At 39.5% G+C, this 22595-nt stretch overlaps 1 protein-coding gene and 1 pseudogene across 2 annotated transcripts; one reads left to right on the top strand and one right to left on the bottom strand.

Moving 5' to 3' along the window:
* The first annotated feature begins 1282 nt into the window (after positions 1-1282).
* On the top strand, positions 1283-4411 carry LOC113299674 (annotated as a pseudogene).
* Positions 4412-19131: 14720 nt separating this feature from the next.
* LOC113299673 (probable anion transporter 5) lies at positions 19132-22295 on the bottom strand. Of its 2 annotated transcripts, none has more exons than XM_026548746.1 (3): positions 22061-22295; positions 21825-21903; positions 19132-20834 (listed from the first exon to the last, which is right to left on the bottom strand). In XM_026548746.1, exon 3 carries the CDS (start codon positions 20663-20665, stop codon positions 19334-19336), a length of 1332 nt encoding a protein of 443 aa, XP_026404531.1. In that variant the 5' UTR covers positions 20666-20834; positions 21825-21903; positions 22061-22295; the 3' UTR covers positions 19132-19333. The 2 variants fall into 2 exon arrangements, with proteins under 2 accessions (XP_026404531.1, XP_026404532.1); XM_026548747.1 differs by having other exon boundaries at positions 21825-21898.
* Positions 22296-22595: the final 300 nt, after the last annotated feature.

The raw sequence follows: 22595 nt of genomic DNA, 5'->3' as shown, positions 1-22595 counted from the left end.
GAATTATTTCCATCCTGTCTAATATTGTTGTGGACCAGCACCAACATATAGGGGTGAGCAAAAAGTTCGGGATCGCGGATTTCATCTGTATCCGTCCGTAAAATTGCGGATGAAACCCAATCCGCAAGATTTATATGGATCGGACACGGGTGGGATTCTCAAATTCGCACTTTTCACGATTTGGTTGCGGTTGGATTTTGAAATTCGCGGATTCACCCGCACCGTATAAATTAAACTTTTCCTAGTTTTCATTTTCGTCTAACCAAAATGTGGTTGTGAGACTATACATGGAACACAAACTTTTCTATGTACTGTTGGATTTTACTGCACTACTTTGAAAACAACTAGAACTTACCAAATGACACGAAAGGGGTTCAACAGTCATCATTCCCTAGGAACTTCACAGCTCTGCCAGGATAAACAGTTCGGACTTTGGGACTGAAATGCAACTTACAACATGTGCAGTGTGAAATGAGCTCATACGTTAAGGTACATCAGGGAAGATAACCAGGTGAATTATGTAAATCATGTTGCAATCCTACATTTACTAATCGCAGACTTGCAGTGAAGCAACATTCTAATGTTCCTCATAAACTAATATAAGTCACTTTTTTCATCTCACGTACAATATTAAGGAACTATCAGCTTACTGACATTGCTCTTCACGTTTTTTTTTCCCATCAAATAGCCAAATTTCTCAATTGTTTTCTCATTTACTGACTTAAGACGTTTTTAATGATTCATATTTTGCTATTCACGTTTTTTTTTAACTAAATTCGCGGTTAATCCGCATCCGGTCCGTATCACCCGTTGATCCGCGGATATTAAATCCGCGAGTGATTGGGCCTGACACGGTTGGATTTTCCAAATCCGCAACTTTGACGGATTGGATGCGGGTGACTCCTAATCCGCATCCGTCCGTCCGTTGCACACCCCACATGCATAGAAACAAGCCATTTGGTGGGCTCCAAACCAATTACCACGCTTGAAGACATACAAGCATGGTTTTTAGATTTGAACGTCCTGAGTCTACCTAATATGAACACACGACCAAGAACAGTTTACCCTTTTCTCTTTTTCAAGTTTGGAAACATGATTGAACTGAATTGCAACTAAATCCGGGAATGAAAATGACCGATGTCCGGCTTAGAAGAGACCATGCTGTGTAGGCTTAGCTTGACGCCTAGTCGAAAATAGGTCGGCAGCCGGTTCAGCGTACACTAGGCATTCAGGTTTGGGTAATATTTCCTTTTCTAATCCTGATAAAACTTTAGGAATTATCGAAGCCTATATATAGCCAGTTTAGGCGTAGTTTTGCTATTGCTTTTCAAACAAGTTATTCTGCTGCGTAAGACCCTAAATTTTTTTAGCAACCAAATCAAAACTCATCTCTCTCGCTCAAAATTTCACTTTTCGGAAGAATGCAAGCACCAGTCGCACCAAAACCTAGACTGGATTTTCTCAGTTCAAAGCCACCGCCTAACTATGTTGCAGGTTTAGGTCGTGGTGCTACTGGGTTTACAACTAGGTCTGATATTGGCACAGCAGCTAGAATCGCACCAGGTCTTCCAGGCGGTGTTGGTCGGGGAAGAGGGAAAGGTAAGGAAGATGAAGGAGGAGCAGAATATGATGACGCTGATGAGGAAAAGGGTTATGATGAGAATCAAGCGTTCGATGAGTTTGAAGGTAATGATCTTGGATTGCTTGGTACGTCGGCTGAAGATGACGATGATATAGAAGCGGATAGGGTTTGGAAAGCTATTGATGAGAGAATGGAATCAAGAAAGAAAGATAAGAAAGAAGCTAAATTGAAACAAGAAATTAAGGAATTTAATGCTTCGAATCTTAAGATTACGGAACAATTCTCTGATTTGAAGAGGAAATTGGAGACGGTTTCGGCTGAAGAATGGGATAGCATACCAGAGGCTGTAGAATTAACGAAGAGGATTAAGACAAGGAGGTTTGAGTCTTTTGTACCTGTTCCTGATACAGGAGCAAAAACGTGTTACTGCTTTGGATCCCAAAAGTAGGGCAGCTGGTGGGACGGAGACTCCGTGGGCGGGGACGGAGTTAAACGCCGAAGGTAGATTTACTGTTTTGTCGTTGAAATTAGATAGATTGTCTGATTCTGTGTCTGGGATTGATCCAAAAGGCTATTTAACTGACTTACAGAGCATGAAAATTACAAGTGATGCTGAGATTTCTGATATAAAGAAGGCTAGGTTGTTGCTTAAATCTGTTATACAGACGAATCCGAAACATCCACCGGGGTGGATTGCTGTGGCTAGGCTGGAAGAAGTTGCAGGGAAAGTACAAGATGCTAGGAAATTGATAAGGAAAGGTTGCGAAGAGTGTCCTAAGAACGAAGATGTTTGGATGGAAGCGTGTAGGCTCTCTAGTCCAGATGAAGCTAAAGGTGTAGTTGCCAGGGGTGTTAAGATGATTCCGAATTCTGTAAAGCTGTGGATGCTAGCTGCAAAACTAGAGAAAAATGTTGGAACTAAATGTAAGGTATTCAGGAAAGCACTAGAACATATCCCAAATTCTGTCAGGCTTTGGAAAGCAATGGTGGAATTGTCTGATGAAGAAGATGCAAGGCTATTGCTTCAGAGAGCTGTCGAATGTTGCCCATGGCATATTGAATTTTGGATTGCTCTTGCGAGGTTGGAGACATATGATAACGCAAAGAAAGTTTTGAACAAAGCAAGGGAGAAACTGAGCAAGGAACCGGCTATTTGGATTACTGCTGCGAAACTTGAAGAAGCAAATGGGAATACTGGAATGGTTGGGAAGGTCATCGAGAGGGGAATTCGTTCTTTACAAAAAGAGGGATTGGATATTGGTAGAGATGTTTGGATGAAGGAAGCTGAGGCGGCGGAACGAGCAGGGTCTGTTCTTACTTGCCAGGCTATTATTCGGAACACTATTGGGGTTGGGGTTGAAGAAGAAGACAGGAAAAGGACTTGGGTTGCTGATGCAGAGGAATGCAAAAAGAGGGGTTCAATTGAAACTGCTAGAGCTATATATGCTCACGCGCTTACAATGTTTCTGACTAAGAAGAGTATTTGGCTTAAGGCAGCTCAATTAGAGAAGAGCCATGGAACTAGGGAATCACTAGATTCTATACTACGTAAAGCTGTAACCTACAGGCCTCAAGTTGAGGTTTTATGGCTGATGGGTGCCAAAGAAAAGTGGCTTGCTGGAGAGGTTCCTGCTGCTAGAGCAATCCTTCAAGAGGCTTATGCTGCCATACCCAACTCTGAGGATATTTGGCTTGCTGCGGTCAAGTTAGAATTTGAGAATCAAGAACCAGAAAGAGCAAGACTGCTTCTTGTTAAAGCAAGAGAAAGAGGAGGCACAGAGAGAGTTTGGATTAAATCAGCCATTGTTGAGAGAGAATTGGGGAACTCTTCTGAGGAGAGAAAATTACTTGAGGAAGGCCTAAAATTGTTCCCTTCATTTTTCAAACTGTGGTTGATGCTGGGACAGTTGAACGACAGGGTTGGTCACCTGGAACAAGCTAAAGAGGCTTACCAAACTGGAGTTAAACATTGCCCAAGCTGCATTCCTCTTTGGCTTTCACTTGCTAGTTTGGAGGAGAAGATGAACGGACTGAGCAAAGCTCGAGCTGTTCTCACAATGGGCAGGAAGAGAAATCCAAGAAACCCTGAACTTTGGCTTGCTGCTGTTAGAGCTGAATCACGAAATGGCACAAGAAGGAATCTGAGATTCTAATAGCCAAGGCATTGCAGGAGTGCCCAGAAAGTGGGATACTGTGGGCAACATCAATTGAGATGGTCCCGCGTCCCCAACGAAAAACTAGAAGTGCAGATGCTCTCAAACGATGCAATAATGATCCCCATGTCATTGCAGTGGTGGCGAAAATGTTTTGGCATGACAGGAAGTTGGATAAAGCTAGAAGCTGGATGAACAGAGCCGTGAATCTTGCCCCAGGTACTGGTGACTTCTGGGCTATGTATTACAAGTTTGAACTCCAGCATGGCACTGACGAGACCCAGAGGGATGTCTTGAAAAGATGCGTAGCTGCAGAGCCGAAGCATGGTGAGAGATGGCAGGAAATATCTAAAGCTGTAGAAAATTCCCACCTGCCTGTAGAAGCCATTTTAAAGAAAGCAGTCGCTGTTCTGGGAAAAGATGAGAATGTTGCACACAGTGGAAAAAACTAGAGTTCTTATCGGTTGTCAGCCGAGCAAATATAATTCACTTTCTCACTCAACTAGATATAAATATATTACGTGATAAGAAAGAGTTCGTTCCCACAGAGAGGCTTTTGTTGTTATAAAATTTCAGTTTCGTAGTAACCAGGGGGAATTTTTGTTTTTATCTAAGCAATAAAAGTAATTGAAAGCAAAGTAAATAATTGGAATAATCAATAAGGAGAATATATTGATCACGGGATAGTATCATTCACAAACATGTATTTTCATCAATGACTAGAATTGATATTTTAATCTCTCATTTATTAAAAGTCCTAGGATACCTTGATCGCAAGAGTATCCCGTTTATTTCCCGATTTTATCACAAACAACATTAAAAGATGATATTGTGAAACCTACCTAGAAAGCAACCTAAAGTGTAAAAGCACAATTAAGTTTAACTCCCTAAGAGCAATAAGTTCTATGAAATAAGACTAATCAATGCAAACAAACGTGTAAAAGCACTAATTCGTTTTAACAAAGGTTATGATTCATATGCAATTAAAAAGATGTATCACTACAAGTAATAATGACACTATGCTACTTGCAAGCAGGAATTATCACTTTTTCGTATAATAACCCTAATCTAGCAATAGAGATGAATGTAAATCGGATTGATTCCGGACTCAACCAAACAAACAATCAAATCATATGACAATATTAATAATGAATCATAAACAATAAAGTATTGAGACAAAACTAATTCATTGAATCAAATAACATGTTGGAAATCAACTTTTATCCCATAACCAATAATTGAGTTTAGTTACTCATAATAATGGAGTTCATCATAATCATAATCACAAATAAATTGAAGAAGATGAAAAATAAACGAAAAACAAACCCTAATAGAATCGCCGTTCTCCAAAGTTCCAAGTAAAAAATAATACGTGATAAGAAAGAAAGTAGAAAACTTTTCTTTTCGTAGCTTTTCTTAACTCCTTCTCTGTCAGGCCAAATCACACGCAATTCTTGGCTAGCTCGCCAAAGACTGAGCCTATCTGGCCCATACTAATAACCACAATTCAGGCCTTAATCAAAGCCCATTAAGCCCATAACTTGCTATGCTTGTCAGTCTTGTAGAACTGACAAGCAACATCAGAAACACAGCTAGCTGAAACCAAGTCTTGGCAAAGATGCCACAGACCCAATATAATTCCTTCTCTGTCAGGCCAAATACCAGCAGCAATTCCACCCATACTGTGACAACCAGTATTTCCCATTTCAGTTTAGAATCACCACCAGTCAGCACCAACTTCAACCCAACATAGAATCTGGTACCACCACCATCTCTCATTGAAACTTCATTGCAGCATCTCCTGAACCTAAGCATACATCTAACATTGATTCAGTTCAGCTCATTCACCTGTTCTTTGCTCGACTGCAAACCACCAACAGCATCAGTTCTCGGTGTTAGCACAAATTCCATCTCCTAACTGCAATTGTACTTGCACCTGCATTCTTCTAGTCTTCAAAGCCATACCATCACCATCTGCTCAGCTATGCACTGCAACACCACTGCCAATCAGCTCCAACTCAGTTTCTGCTTCAAACATTAACCAACATTTCTTCCAGTTCCATCTCACACAATCATCACCACAACTGCAACAGCTGCAACAGGGTTGCTTCACATCCAATTTCGCCAGCTGAAGAATGAACCTGAGTTCCCAGCTCACAACTCCAATCCTGTAATGCAACATTTCTGCAAAGCCGATTTCTTATGACTCTGCCAGACCACAACTGCGACTCCCGTGTACAGCATCAACTCATTCTATCTCAACTGAATCCCTAACATACATCTAAATGAACATTCTCTGACTCTTGTTGTAGCTTCTCTGCATCACAACTCAAAGCAACAGCAACAGCTCTGCTTGACTGCAGTTAATAAAACTTGTACCACTACCTTGAGCCACTTCTACTGATCTGCATCGTTCCTAACATACATCTAGCATTCAACCATTGCAGCTGCAGCCTCATATACTCCATTTCCAGCTGCCGTCTATCCGCAGCTACACATCACCACTAGTCTACCATCTGCACAAGTCACTGTCACCTGAAACAACTTCAAGCTCCTGTATCTTCACCATCATTGCAACACCCATTCAGCTTCTCTTGTTCTTTTAACACATACACCTACTAAAATTCAGTTCACCTTCTCCGCAGCCTCAGTCAGCTCTGTTGACAACCCATTTCATCACCAGATACATCAGATTCCACCAAGTTTCCTCCCTGTCTCGAATCGAAGCTTTCACCATCAGTTAATTTAGTCAAAACCCATCTTCTTTTTCATCTTTTCTTCTTCAGATCTTCTCAAATTCGTCCACCCCACTAATCAATCGTTATCAGCAACCCTAACTTCTTGAACTCGAGTAGCAATTCTTCCCTTCCTACTTCGAATCTGCTTCAAACCCATGTCCTTGAATCCTCTCAAATCTCGGCTTCAATTCGAATCCAGAACAAACCCTCAATAAATATGAATTTCCCTATTAAGCAGCAGCAGAAATCGATGGCATTAGCAAGCTTCGAGTTCTTATCTCTTTTCTCGATCCAGACTTCGACCACTGTCTCAATTTCATCTCCTTCTTGATCTCAACAAAACCTAATCTTCAACATCAACAAACCCCAAAGAAAACTCTCCACTGCGCAGCCACTTCTCTGAATTTCAGATGGAATGTAATGAGAATATCCACTTCACGATTTCAGGGTTGTAATGATAAAAATCATTCAAGACACCCAGTGATTTGATATGGGCCACCAAGTGACCATTTGGCCTGTCAGTTCCACAGAACTGACTGCCTGTTTTTTTTCTTGCTCAACTGTCAGTTGTGGAGAACTGACAGTTCATTTCTCGCCTCCGTTGCTGCATAACCTTAGCTGGCTCCAAGTTTCGTCCGTCTGTGAATTGATCTTTTTGCTCTTTCGCTCCAAATGGACGTTTTCTTCTTCTTTTACTCCAAATGATTTCAAAGCACCTAAATAACTCAAAAACACACATAAGAGACACAATTCACAAAGACAATAACAAAGAAAGTATAAATACTAGATATAAAATTAGGTGTTTTAAACACCTATCAAATTCCCCCACACTTAGACTTTGCTAGTCCTCGAGCAAATCAAACGAAACTTATTCTAAAGGATACATACAACTCACATGAGGGTTTACTAGAGATATACCCACAAAACCTACAATTCCAACTTACTAGTTCTCCGTAAGGATAACATCCGACGCGCTAAGAAGACATAGAGATTCTGCACACTAGTCATAAGCAGTTAGACACATAAATGAACACAATCTCATCCTTAAAATTTGAGAGAGAAATAACCATCCCTTCTCGAAAGTAATTCGGGTTCGGAGTGATCAAAAATCTCGACTCTACCTCACAAGAAAGGGTTTTATGAAGTTGCTCTCAATAATAAACAGCTTTTTATGGGTCACACATGTGTCGAGGTAGGAATGAAGAGAGAATCCTGCGACACGTTGAATGGTAGGAAGGCAAAAACCCTCCGAATTGTTTTGAAAACCCACATCTTTGATGCATTTTGAAAACCTTTTTACTGACGATCTCTAAGAAAGGAAATCAACCACTTAACGAAGGTGGGAATATGCTTACTTACCTCGTTATCCATTCGGCGTGCAGTTAGCACCACTCTCACAGCATCCATAGAAACGTCTTCGGTCTTCAACTCTTGATGATGAAATCTTGAACTACGTAGAATCGTGACAATGTAACTCTTTCCTCTAATTCCTTGTTGCTTGAAACCTCATTATGGATATTTCTTCTTCCATTGGATTTATTGAATGAATACAAAACCAAAAACGAACTAAACAAACCAAATATGATGCAATGATTTTTTTTTTCTTTTTTTTTTTGAGAGAAAGTAAATACAAAATGAAACAAAACAAAACTAATAATGTACCTAACAAAATTTCTCTCGTATGTCTGTCTGTCTCTCTCTTCTTTTTTTTACTTTTTTTTTATAAGAGACCTAGCATAATGGTGACCATGTCTCATTTTTTTTTATTTTCTTTTTTTTTTTGAGACAAGAGAAAATAAAACAAATACAAAATAAAGATAGAGATAGAGATAAAATTGCAAGTACAAAGGCCATGTTGTAAGTACTTTACCGCTCGATTCCTCACAACTTGTATGTCTTGATATCATAAACTTCTTGACTCTCATCTTGATAATATTCGATCTCGTACAATAGTCTTCAACTTGTAAAAATTCTGCTTCTTGTCTTGTTGTTATACTTGAATCTGAAATTTGCTCATTTCTGTACTGTTGCTTGTAAACCTTAAACGTCTTCAACTTTCCTTCGAATTTGTGATGCTCCTCTTGTTGATGATGATAGTGTTTCTATGGACCTATCGGTGTAGAGAGAGATAAAGTGGATGGTGCTAACTGCGAACAAGATTACAAGTGGTATGTAAGTTAGCAATTCGATGTCACCATTCATGATTGATAAAATAACACTCAAGAGATCAAAATAGTGCTTCTATTGGTGGGAGGTTGGGTAGCTCACCATTCTACCCGGAGTTTACGTACGGTGACACACACTCTAAAAGCACATATTTAGACAGGTACAAAGAAGTGAAGGCCGGTGCCTCTCATGATGTAACATGGGTAGTCTCCACTATAGGGGATCACAAATCTAATACCGAATTCATTCTGCACCTCATTCGCCACTGGGATGGTTAAATCCAACTTTAACTCTCATACAAGAAAGAAACCCGATCATGTTCTCTGTCATCTCTAAGTTCAGTCACTCTTATGAGAATCTCGATGTAATCTTAGCGACATGTATACTATGTGACTCTAAACTAACTACAAGTTGGAGTTTTCTCATTCACTATTTTACACAAAAGTCAAAAAATTTGAAAAATTTACAATGCAAATGCAACCACTCCCCCACACTTAAACTTTACATTGTCCTCAATGTAAATTGAATCGTCCAAAGAAAGTCAAGGTGGGAAATGCTAACATGATAATGATAAGAAATCAGAAAAAAATGAATGCAAGACAAGAAAAACTAAAAACAAGACAAGAAATAAATAAGACAAGAAATACTCATACTATGGGTTGCCTCCCATTTAGCGCTTGGTTTAAAGTCGTCAGCCCGACTATCTCCTTGCCTTTTATGCCTCCTCCAGAGGGAGTGCATCCACAAAGTTAGCTCCTTCCACCACTTCGGAAGTGAAATTCTCATAATATGGTTTCAACCGTTGCCCATTAACTTTAAGTTCCTTGCCTGTAGCTATGCTACGAATTTCCACTGCACCATGAGAAAACACATTAGTAACAATAAAAGGTCCAATCCAACGTGACCTTAATTTACCCGGAAATAAATGCAAGCGAGAATTAAACAAAAGCACTTTCTGCCCAATGAAAAATTGTTTCCTAGAAATCATGTTATCACGAAAGGCCTTCGTTTTCTCCTTATAATTGCGTGAGCTTTCAAATGCATCATTGTGAAGCTCCTCTAGCTCTTGGAGTTGTAACTTCCTTTGCTTTCCAGCCCCATCCATCTCCATATTGCATTGCTTAATAGCCCAAAACGCCTTATGCTCAATTTCAACGGGTAAGTGATAAGGTTTACCATACACAAGCCTAAAGGGAGACATCCCGATAGATGTCTTGTATGCGGTTCTATAAGCCCACAAAGCATCATTAAGTCGCATGCTCCAATCTTTCCTTGTTGGGTTCACCGTCTTCTCTAGAATGGATTTCACCTCCCGGTTGGAAACCTCGGCTTGTCCATTTGTTTGGGGATGATAAGGTGTTGCAATCTTGTGCGACACATTATACTTCTTTAACAAGCTTTGTAAAATCCTGTTTTTGAAGTGAGAACCCCCATCGCTAATTATGGCTCTTGGAATTCCAAACCTTGCTAAGATATTAGCTTGCACAAAATATGAAACCACTTTAGAATCATTAGTCGGGGTGGCTTTAGCTTCCACCCACTTGGAGACATAATCAATAGAAAGTAAGATATAAAAATTCCCATGAGAGTTGACAAAAGTACCCATAAAATCAATACCCCATACATCGAAAACCTCAATAAATTGAATAAAAGTTTGTGGCATTTGATTTCGGGCACCTAGATTGCCTGTTCTTTGGCACCTATCACAAGTTGTACAACATACATATGCATCCTTGAACAAGGTTGGCCAATAGAAACCGCTTTCAAGTACCTTGTGAGCGGTTCTCTTACTCCCAAAATGTCCTCCGCAAGCATAGGAATGACAAAAAGACAAGATATAATTAAATTCAGATTCGGGAACGCACCTTCGTAATACTTGGTCACTACCTTGCTTCCATAAGTATGGATCATCCCATATTTATTGGTTCCCTAACCTCTTAAGTTTGTCCCTCTCAGCACGAGACAAGTTCTTTGGTATTTGTTTAGACACCAAGTAGTTCACAATGTCAGCATACCATGGTTCTCCAAAGGAAATTGAGAATAGTTGCTCATCTGGGAAACTTTCACGCAACGGGATAGCTTCCTTGTCCACAACAAGACGGCTCAAGTGATCCGCAACGGTGTTCTCAATTCCTTTCTTGTCTTTGATTTCAATATCAAACTCTTGCAAGAGTAAGATCCATCGTATAAGCCTCGGTTTCGCTTCTTTCTTCATTAGCAAGTACCTAAGTGCTGCATGATCAGAAAATACAACAACTTTTGTACCAATTAGATAAGATCGAAACTTTTCCAAAGAAAAAACAATAGCTAACAACTCTTTTTCAGTGGTTGTGTAGTTTTGTTGGGCCTCATTTAACGTTCTAGAAGCATAATAGATAGCATGAGGTATCTTCCCCACACATTGCCCAAGCACTGCACCAACTGCATAGTCACTTGCATTACACATGAGCTCAAAAGGCTTGCTCCAATCCGGTGGTTTAATGATAGGGGCTGAAATCAAAAGTTCTTTCAAACGATTGAATGCCTCCATACACTTTTCATCAAAGTTAAAAACCACATCTTTTTGCAATAAGTTGCAAAATGGTGATGCTATCTTGGAAAAGTCTTTGATAAATCTACGATAAAAACCTGCATGACCAAGAAAAGAGCGTATCTTCCTCACCGTAGTGGGAGGGGTTAAACCACGAATAAGGTCTATTTTAGATTTATCGACTTCCAAGCCTTTAGAAGATATTATATGGCCTAAAACTATATCATGAGTTACCATGAAATGACACTTCTCCAAATTTAGCACAAGATTTGTTTCAACACATCGTTCAAGGATTAATGACAAGTTGTGCAAGCGAAGGTCAAATGAATCACCAAAGACACTAAAGTCATCCATAAACACTTCGATTATGTTTTCAACATATTCTGAGAAGATACTTACCATACACCTTTGAAATGTAGCTGGAGCATTGCACAAGCCAAAAGGCATCCTTCTATAAGCAAAAGTACCGAAAGGATAAGTGAAAGTGGTTTTCTCTTGATCCTCCGGCGCTATCATAATCTGATTGTAACCTGAATAACCATCAAGGAAGCAATAATAAGAATGTCCAACTAAATGTTCAAGCATTTGATCAATAAAAGGCAATGGAAAATGATCCTTCCTAGTGGTGGCATTCAATTTCCTGTAATCAATACAAACCCTCCAACCGGTTTGCACACGAGTTGGGACAAGTTCGTTCTTATCATCCTCCACCACCGTCACACCTGATTTCTTTGGTACTACTTGTACCGGGCTCACCACTTTCTATCAGATATGGGGTAGATAACACCCACGTACAAAAGCTTTAGTATCTCCTTTTTCACAACTTCCATCATGGGAGGGTTCAAACGACGTTGCGCTTCCCTTGTAGGCTTTACATCGTCCTCCAAAAGGATTTTGTGCATACACACGGCAGGGCTTATACCCTTGATATCAGCAATTGTCCATCCTATGGCCGTCTTGTACTTCCTTAGAAACCTTAGAAGTTTTTGCTCCTGTAATTCACTAAGCTTGTTAGAAACAATCACAGGTAAATCTTCCTTGTCACCCAAGTACAAGTACGTTAAGTGATCGGGAAGAGGTTTCAATTCTAACTTTGGAGATTTAACAATGGAAGGTACAAGCTTTTCATCACTGCATGGTAAAGAAATAAAAGAGATATTATGAGTTTCCGGGCATCATTGTAGTGAATTAAGATCACCAAGGTCTTCCTTGATTTCATTAGCACACTCTACATCATTATCCATGGATGTAGTTAAAACGGTTTCCAAGGCATCATCACCATTCAATTCAAACACTTGTTGTGCCAATGTATCCATAACATCAATGGAGAAACAAGAGTGGACATCACTAGGATATCTCATCGTCTCGAAAATGTTGAAACGTATTATTTCTCCATCAAACTCCATAGTTAGCGTTCCCTTGTCCACAACAATAATGGTTTTCACCGTTTTCATGAAGGGACGCCCAAGTAACAATGGAAGAGACGAGTCCGGTGACCCTTCATTCATCTCTAACACGCAAAAGTCAGCTGGAAATATAAGTTGATTAACCTGCACAAGAACATCCTCAATAATACCCATTGGGTAAACATTAGAGCGATCGGCTAATTGCAATACAATTCCATCCTTTTTAAGAGGACTTAACTCAAGTGAATTGTACATAGATGCAGGAATAACATTAACGGATGCACCTAAATCCAACATAGCTTTGTTAAATGTGGTGTTACCAATTGTGACTGGAATGTCAAAGCTACCGGGATCCTTACATTTCAGTGGAAGTTTGTGTTGTAAGATTGCCGAAGCATTCTCCCCCACACTTAGCACTTCATTAACTTTGAGCCTTTGCTTATTGGTACAAAAGTCCTTCAACACCTTCGCATACTTGGGAACTTTCTTGATAGCATCAATGAGTGGTATGTTCACATGAATCTTCTTTAGAACGTCTAAAATCTCCTTTTCTAGTTCCGCCTTCTTGGAACTTGCAAATCTGCGAGGAAAAGGTAAAGGAGGAACATAAGTAGAAACCGGAGTTTTAGAGTTAGGAATAGGTACCTCAGAAGTTTGGGTAGAATCATCACTCTTCTCCTCCAAAACAGGTTCCCTTGGTGTTTCCACCTTGCCCGAATCAGTAAATTCGGGTTGCACAAGTTGTGTACCACTTCTCAACGTAATAGCATTGACACCCTCTTTTGGGTTAATAGGTTGAGAAGGGAGTTTCACACTATTTTGTGCCTTCAATTTATTTATATCAACCGCCATAGAGCCCATTTGTGTCTGCAACTCCTTGATATCACTCTTAGTTTCTTTTTGACTTTCCTTAAACATGGTAGAAATGCCTTGCATAAAAGTTTGAAGCTTTGCATCGATATCAGAACCTTGATTTTGCATCGATTGTTGTGGTTGCTGAAATTGTTGTTGTTGCGGCTGGAATTGTTGTTGTTGTGGTTGAAATCCACCCGAACGGTTGAATGTAGGTTGTTGAACCGCGCCTTGCTTGTTTGCATAGCTAAATTTGGGGTGATCTCTCCATCCCGGATTGTAAGTGTTGGAGTAGGGATCATACCGTCTTTGTTGATTTGGAAAGACCGCACTAGCTTGCTCCAACTCTTCACCATATGAAAGTAAAATAACCGCAAGTATCTTTTGCATCATTTGCTCCATGTTATCCATCCTTTGATCACGGTGTGATGATGACTCTGTAACTTCATCCACTCGCCTAACTATTGGTTCACCTCTTGTGTAGAATTGTTGCGAGTTCGCAGCCATGCTTTCAATCAACTCGGTAGTTTGGGCCACCGTCTTGTTTACTAGTGCACCACCACCTGCTGCATCAATAAGATATCTATCACTTGTTTGGAGGCCTTCATAAAAGTATTGGATTATCATAGTGTCACTGAATTGGTGGTGTGGACAGCTTGCCACCAATCTCTTGTATCGCTCCCAACATTCATACAAAGATTCTCCTACGTGTTGTTTTATCCCACAAATGTCTTTGCTGAGTAGCCTTTGACGCAGGAAAATACCTCTCTAGAAAGAGTTTCTTCAACCCGTTCCATGTAGTGACACTTCCGGATGGTAAATAATACAACCATTCCTTAGCATTGTCCGCCAAAGAGAATGGAAAAGCTTTCAACATTGCACCATCGGCATTAGTCTCCGGTGGTAGCATGGCCGTGACTATGGTATGGAAATCCATGAGATGCTTGTTTGGATCCTCATTCGCCATGCCATGAAACTTCGGTAACTCTCTAATCAACCCCGGATTGATCTCGAAGGTTGAGTTTGTCTCAATACACCACCGTTGTGCATCAAGCCTATGAGAAGCCAAGTCCTTGAGTGTACGATTTGCATCACCCATTGCTTCTTCTTCTTCTTCAACTAGTGGTTCTTCTACAAATGGAACCTCTTGTTCTTTTTCTAGTTGTAATAATTCTTCCACTTCTAACTCTTGTTCTTCCGTCGTGTCTTGACTTGGTTGGAGTATTGTGCCTCTTCGAGTAGCTATCCCGCACCTTGGATAGTTCCAATCTTTAGAAGGCAGGGATTAGGTACCTGAAAACAATTCTCGCAAACAAGTGAGAAACAAGACAAGAAAACAAAAAGCAAATATGAAAGCAGAAATGATGATAAGAAACTAAAAACTTAATAACAAGCCGTATGCCTCCCTGGCAGCGACGCCAAAATTTTATCGGTTGTCAGCCGAGCAAATATAATTCACTTTCTCACTCAACTAGATATAAATATAGTACGTGATAAGAAAGAGTTCGTTCCCACAGAGAGGCTTTTGTTGTTATAAAATTTCAGTTTCTTAGTAACCAGGGGGAATTTTTGTTTTTATCAAAGCAATAAAAGTAATTGAAAGCAAAGTAAATAATTGGAATAATCAATAAGGAGAAGATATTGGTCACGGGATAGTATCATTCACAAACATGTATTTTCATCAATGACTAGAATTGATATTTTAATCTCTCATTTATTAAAAGTCCTAGGATACCTTGATCGCAAGAGTATCCCGTTTATTTCCCGATTTTATCACAAACAACATTAAAAGATGATATTGTGAAACCTACCTAGAAAGCAACCTAAAGTGTAAAAGCACAATTAAGTTTAACTCCCTAAGAGCAATAAGTTCTATGAAATAAGACTAATCAATGCAAACAAACGTGTAAAAGCACTAATTCGTTTTAACAAAGGTTATGATTCATATGCAATTAAAAAGATGTATCACTACAAGTAATAATGGCACTATGCTACTTGCAAGCAGGAATTATCACTTTTTCGTATAATAACCCTAATCTAGCAATAGAGATGAATGTAAATCGGATTGATTCCGGACTCAACCAAACAAACAATCAAATCATATGACAATATTAATAATGAATCATAAACAATAAAGTATTGAGACAAAACTAATTCATTGAATCAAATAACATGTTGGAAATCAACTTTTATCCCATAACCAATAATTGAGTTTAGTTACTCATAATAATGGAGTTCATCATAATCATAATCACAAATAAATTGAAGAAGATGAAAAATAAACGAAAAACAAACCCTAATAGAATCGCCGTTCTCCAAAGTTCCAAGTAAAAAATAATACGTGATAAGAAAGAAAGTAGAAAACTTTTCTTTTCGTAGCTTTTCTTAACTCCTTCTCTGTCAGGCCAAATCACACGCAATTCTTGGCTAGCTCGCCAAAGACTGAGCCTATCTGGCCCATACTAATAACCACAATTCAGGCCTTAATCAAAGCCCATTAAGCCCATAACTTGCTATGCTTGTCAGTCTTGTAGAACTGACAAGCAACATCAGAAACACAGCTAGCTGAAACCAAGTCTTGGCAAAGATGCCACAGACCCAATATAATTCCTTCTCTGTCAGGCCAAATACCAGCAGCAATTCCACCCATACTGTGACAACCAGTATTTCCCATTTCAGTTTAGAATCACCACCAGTCAGCACCAACTTCAACCCAACATAGAATCTGGTACCACCACCATCTCTCATTGAAACTTCATTGCAGCATCTCCTGAACCTAAGCATACATCTAACATTGATTCAGTTCAGCTCATTCACCTGTTCTTTGCTCGACTGCAAACCACCAACAGCATCAGTTCTCGGTGTTAGCACAAATTCCATCTCCTAACTGCAATTGTACTTGCACCTGCATTCTTCTAGTCTTCAAAGCCATACCATCACCATCTGCTCAGCTATGCACTGCAACACCACTGCCAATCAGCTCCAACTCAGTTTCTGCTTCAAACATTAACCAACATTTCTTCCAGTTCCATCTCACACAATCATCACCACAACTGCAACAGCTGCAACAGGGTTGCTTCACATCCAATTTCGCCAGCTGAAGAATGAACCTGAGTTCCCAGCTCACAACTCCAATCCTGTAATGCAACATTTCTGCAAAGCCGATTTCTTATGACTCTGCCAGACCACAACTGCGACTCCCGTGTACAGCATCAACTCATTCTATCTCAACTGAATCCCTAACATACATCTAAATGAACATTCTCTGACTCTTGTTGTAGCTTCTCTGCATCACAACTCAAAGCAACAGCAACAGCTCTGCTTGACTGCAGTTAATAAAACTTGTACCACTACCTTGAGCCACTTCTACTGATCTGCATCGTTCCTAACATACATCTAGCATTCAACCATTGCAGCTGCAGCCTCATATACTCCATTTCCAGCTGCCGTCTATCCGCAGCTACACATCACCACTAGTCTACCATCTGCACAAGTCACTGTCACCTGAAACAACTTCAAGCTCCTGTATCTTCACCATCATTGCAACACCCATTCAGCTTCTCTTGTTCTTTTAACACATACACCTACTAAAATTCAGTTCACCTTCTCCGCAGCCTCAGTCAGCTCTGTTGACAACCCATTTCATCACCAGATACATCAGATTCCACCAAGTTTCCTCCCTGTCTCGAATCGAAGCTTTCACCATCAGTTAATTTAGTCAAAACCCATCTTCTTTTTCATCTTTTCTTCTTCAGATCTTCTCAAATTCGTCCACCCCACTAATCAATCGTTATCAGCAACCCTAACTTCTTGAACTCGAGTAGCAATTCTTCCCTTCCTACTGCGAATCTGCTTCAAACCCATGTCCTTGAATCCTCTCAAATCTCGGCTTCAATTCGAATCCAGAACAAACCCTCAATAAATATGAATTTCCCTATTAAGCAGCAGCAGAAATCGATGGCATTAGCAAGCTTCGAGTTCTTATCTCTTTTCTCGATCCAGACTTCGACCACTGTCTCAATTTCATCTCCTTCTTGATCTCAACAAAACCTAATCTTCAACATCAACAAACCCCAAAGAAAACTCTCCACTGCGCAGCCACTTCTCTGAATTTCAGATGGAATGTAATGAGAATATCCACTTCACGATTTCAGGGTTGTAATGATAAAAATCATTCAAGACACCCAGTGATTTGATATGGGCCACCAAGTGACCATTTGGCCTGTCAGTTCCACAGAACTGACTGCCTGTTTTTTTTCTTGCTCAACTGTCAGTTGTGGAGAACTGACAGTTCATTTCTCGCCTCCGTTGCTGCATAACCTTAGCTGGCTCCAAGTTTCGTCCGTCTGTGAATTGATCTTTTTGCTCTTTCGCTCCAAATGGACGTTTTCTTCTTCTTTTACTCCAAATGATTTCAAAGCACCTAAATAACTCAAAAACACACATAAGAGACACAATTCACAAAGACAATAGCAAAGAAAGCATAAATACTCGATATAAAATTAGGTGTTTTAGACACCTATCAAGTTCTTTATAAGTTCGTATACTTTTAAAGCTTACTATATATGCTTCATTAAGATTCTGCTTGTTTGTCAGAAGAAAGATATTCTATACTTCTGCTACTATTTCGCTTCTCACAAATTTTGTTGATTGTCGAACTGGTCTGCTTGCAAATCAGTTCTTAGTTACCAGGCATTAATATTACGAAATATCTTTTATCCTGTAATGTTCTCGAAGTATATGACCTAGTTGAAATTAGAAAGAAAAAAGTGTCAATCTGTAGGTTTCCATATTTGAAATTTGAATTCGTATTTTGTTGTTGTCTCACAACTCCTGGAAATAAGTTCTCTCCACTTCAAAACTTACTACTCCATTTCGGTTTATGTTGGGTCCTTGCCGGTGTCATTGTTCTGGATTTATTTTTACTTATTTTTTAGGGCGTAACTAACACTGATTTAATTGTTCTAATTTATACATGAATCATTTGGATCCTGAGATGACGGAAGATATAGAAGTCTCTGTGTTAGAATAATTTTCTAGATAACGGGAATTCAAAAACCCCTGGAGATGGAAAATGGATACTGGAGGCGATGAATGTAAGGCATCTTGGTAAGTTCTGTTTCTTGGTGTCTTAAGTAGTGTTTTTGCATCTGTTTGAGTTTGCCATATTCTTGTTTTTTCTGCGTGTTTTATATTATATTGCGGGCTAGGCTCGAAGGCTATCTACAAGCTTGAACATATAAACAAGGGAAAGGGCCTACCCACCCCAATGGACCTGGTTTCAAACAGTAGTTGATCCTGCTTGGAAGTTGAAGAGGTTCAGCTCAAGGGTTACTAGCTCACGTTGCTCCTAATTGCACTCGCAATGTGTTGGGATTTGGCAGCAACCATCACTGCATATTGCAAGGCTGATCAGTTTTGCACTCAGGTCTGAAGCATTCAGCAACCAATGGTTGGATATCACTACTAGAGACTAGAGAGACCGGTTACAATTTTATCTTTATTTTATACTCCTGAAGTCATTATTGTTGACATCCAAATAACCTAATGTTCAGAGTTTGGTTCCGCTAGTTTCTAGCTATTGGTCGAACAAAAATCCCTACAAGGGATGGCATAAACATTACCATATAACATGTGGATGTAATAGCCTTTTATAAATTTCAACTCCGTTTTCTGACTAAAAATTTTATACTCAATAATCATCTTTTGTAGGCCATGGAAAATTTTTATATATTCAAGGATAAAATGTGTACCTCAAGGGTTCAAATATATTCCCCAGTTTAATAATATTGATAATGCTCTACCTACTAGGTTACAGAACCAAGAACAGTTTACCTTCTCTCTTTCTGGATACAATCAATCATCAGGCAGAATACAGGCTGAAGGAGTCCATTAACGCTGATTCTTTAGTCGAATATCCTTTCCCCAGTTGCAAAAATTAGAAACACAACTGAACTGAATATGCAAAGGTATCCAGGAATGAAAAATACCGATGTCCAGCTTTCAGGACTTGAAAGATCTGAATTAGTAGACTTGGCAGCTTCTAAAAGTTTCCCTGTCAGACCAACTCCGACAATGCCCGCCAAAGTACCAGCAGTATTAGAAATTCCCATCACGATTCCTGCATATCGGGGTGCCACATCCATGTGGTTCACTGCAAAGCCCGCTCTGCCTAGAGCCAAGAAACCAAGTGCTACCGAAGAACAAAATACTGCTCCATCAGATGTTCTAAACCTAGGGAGAGCCATTAATGCAAGGGAGGCAATTACAAACCCTACAGTATTCAAGAATTTCCGGGTCTTAGTCACTGACATGATCTTTGACGTGATTAGGTGGTCTGCAACAACCCCACCTATATTTGAAAATATGAACATGTTGAGGTACGGCAACATCTTAGAAGAGCCCATGTCCTGTAGGCTAAGCTTGAGACCAAGTTCAAAATATGTCGGCAGCCAGTTCATTAAAACGTACAAGGCGTAGTGGAAAGTGAAGTTGTTTACCACTATCGCCCAAACTGGCAGAGACAGCATAATTTTTTTCCATGGGATTTTGGTAACATGAGTTGAACTTCCTCCATTCTCCACTTTCATCTTCTGGGCTGACCTAAGAGGCAACAGTGTTTCTCCAAAACCAGAAGCTGTGGCCTTTGGATGTTCCGATCGAGGTGGATCACTAGAATACTTAAGCCAGAGGATTGACCAGAAACCTCCCAACGCAGCCTCAGCAAAAAACACAGCCTGTGGTCCCTGAAACTTTACCAAGCTAGGAAGTACAAGCATGCCAGCTGCTGCGCCTAGATACATGCCAGAAGTAGTGAGAGAAACAGATCGAGATCTTTCATGAGGTGGAACCCACTGAGCTAGCACGGTGTGAATGGAGGGAAAGATGAAACCTTGTGCAACCCCAACAAGCAAGCGGGCTAACACTAAAATGGTAACCTGGTTCGGATCCAGTGAAACTAAAGCGCAAGTTAAAGACCATAATATGAATGAAAAGAGGAGAACACGCCTGCCTCCTATCCTTTGGGCTGCCCATCCTCCAGGGACCTGTGAACAGGCGTATCCATAATAAAAGGTAGAGAGAATGATACCCTTAGTTGATTGATCCACCCCAGCAGCATCAGCAGCTACAGTGTAAGCAATTGAGAATCCCACACGTTCTATATAGCAAACACACGTACAAAAGAATGTTAAAAGGACAATCAGATACCGCGTTGGAAAACTTGTTCTCTTCTTCATTTTCTAGTACTAGTAAATGTCACAAATAGCTTCAACAAAACCCTTCTTTCTTCACATTCTTCATCCCATCTTTAAGGAGCTACTTTCCTAAACCAGCCTAATAAAAAGTGATTTCTGGTCTAATTGTGAAAACGCCCAGCCTTTTCGAACTTCCAGATATTTAAGAAACCTGCTTGGAAAACAAAACATAGTATAAAGATAAACACATTAAGGCAAGAAAAGAGCTAACTGTTTCATTTTAGAAGAACAAGCATAGACCCATCAGAGCTTCGCGAAGAGATTAAGAAATTCCATTAGTCCCAGGACCAAAATACATGTACAAACTAAAAGATCATACATATACTTTGAACCAATAGACATGCATAAACCACACAAAGAGCACACTACTGAAGATACAATTTGGAGACCCAGTACCCTGCACCCTGCTGAAATTTCTAATACAGATACATTTCCATGAAGGCTTGTCTGAAACACTAATTCACGTATTATCTAGTAAGATTATTTCATACTCATATCCATTCAAACATTAGCATATTGACAAAACTAAAAAAGAAGGTCAACCATGTAGCATAAAAACAATCGTACTCAGGTTTACCAACCAGAATAAATGAGAATATCTTACTTCTATGAGCAACGAAACTATCCCCAACTCAGGACTCACCCATCAATTTCTTCATCTAGTTATAGACAACATAATTTATTTATTTTACATAACTGAGACAACTTCACCTACTCGGACTGTAATGTGGGTAGGTATCGTAGATGAGTAATTATACTTAGAGAGATGCAATTTTGTTTCGGGAGAGTGAAATTATGTTGTCCTTACATTTGTTAGATCAAGCAGGTTCTAATCACCAAACCTAACCACATAAAAATCTATTCTCAACTGGTAAGTTAAAGCATTTGATTTCTTGTTTGGACTGTTTGGTGCTATTTTTGGCCCCTTATATAATAACACAAAGAAATGATGAAAGAATAATAAGAATTGACACTTTAATCAAACACCCCATAGTGTCTAAATCGTTCCCCCTTATGCTTACTTAAACCTAACCCATAGTAATAATTTACTCAATAAAGTGCAGACTAATTCTATATTCAACTGAATAAAGTTAGTGTACCTCTCAATTATACAATTGAAGACAAAAATCTCTGAAATTACCTTCCCATATGCAGAGATTATTGAGTATAGAAATCCAAAAATGAAGACTCGGAAATCCCCTATCTTCAAAAACCCTGAACTACAACATCAAAAAAGAAAAAGAAAAAAAATCAGATTACATCAATTCAACAATGTTGAAACGACCCAGAATGCCAACTCTCAATTGGTCACATTGTAACTGAAATTTGAAGAGAATGAAGATTTTCAAAGAGAAAAACGAAAGGGTTAAACCTAACCTTGAGTAAGTTATTGCTGGGCAATTTAGGTCAGATAAGAAGAAGTGAAGGTTGAGTTGAATTCTGTGTTAGAGAGAGATAATAACAGAGATGGATCTGCTGAGAGACTGACTGAGGTGCAGATCAACTCTTCTCTCTCTCTCTCTCTCCCTCTCTCTTTAATGGCTGCTTCTTCGATTGAGATAGATGGAGAGAGAGCAAAATTCAGAAAAATGGCGTTGAAGTTGAATTTAAGTTGGGGTGACCACAGTTTTGGTCAAATTTACAACAATCTCTCATTTTTGTTTATACCCCTAGGCCCGTACGTTCCCTCTGGTTAGTAGGGCTGAACATGGATTCGGTTTTCCGCTGGAATCGGACCAAACCAGACCAATTAGAAAGAAACCAGACCGAACCATTTTCTAATGGATTGGTTACGGTGTAGAAAGTGGAAAATCGATAGTGTTGGTTTTGGTTTGGTTTGACCTCTAAAACCGAATCAAAAACCATTGGAAAACCGATTAATTTTTAAACTTAATTTCTACCGTTGATTTAC

The sequence above is a fragment of the Papaver somniferum genome, chromosome 7 (genome assembly GCF_003573695.1).
Source record: "Papaver somniferum cultivar HN1 chromosome 7, ASM357369v1, whole genome shotgun sequence".
NCBI classification, from domain to species: domain Eukaryota; kingdom Viridiplantae; phylum Streptophyta; class Magnoliopsida; order Ranunculales; family Papaveraceae; genus Papaver; species Papaver somniferum.
This window is presented reverse-complemented; position numbering and strand designations above follow the sequence as displayed.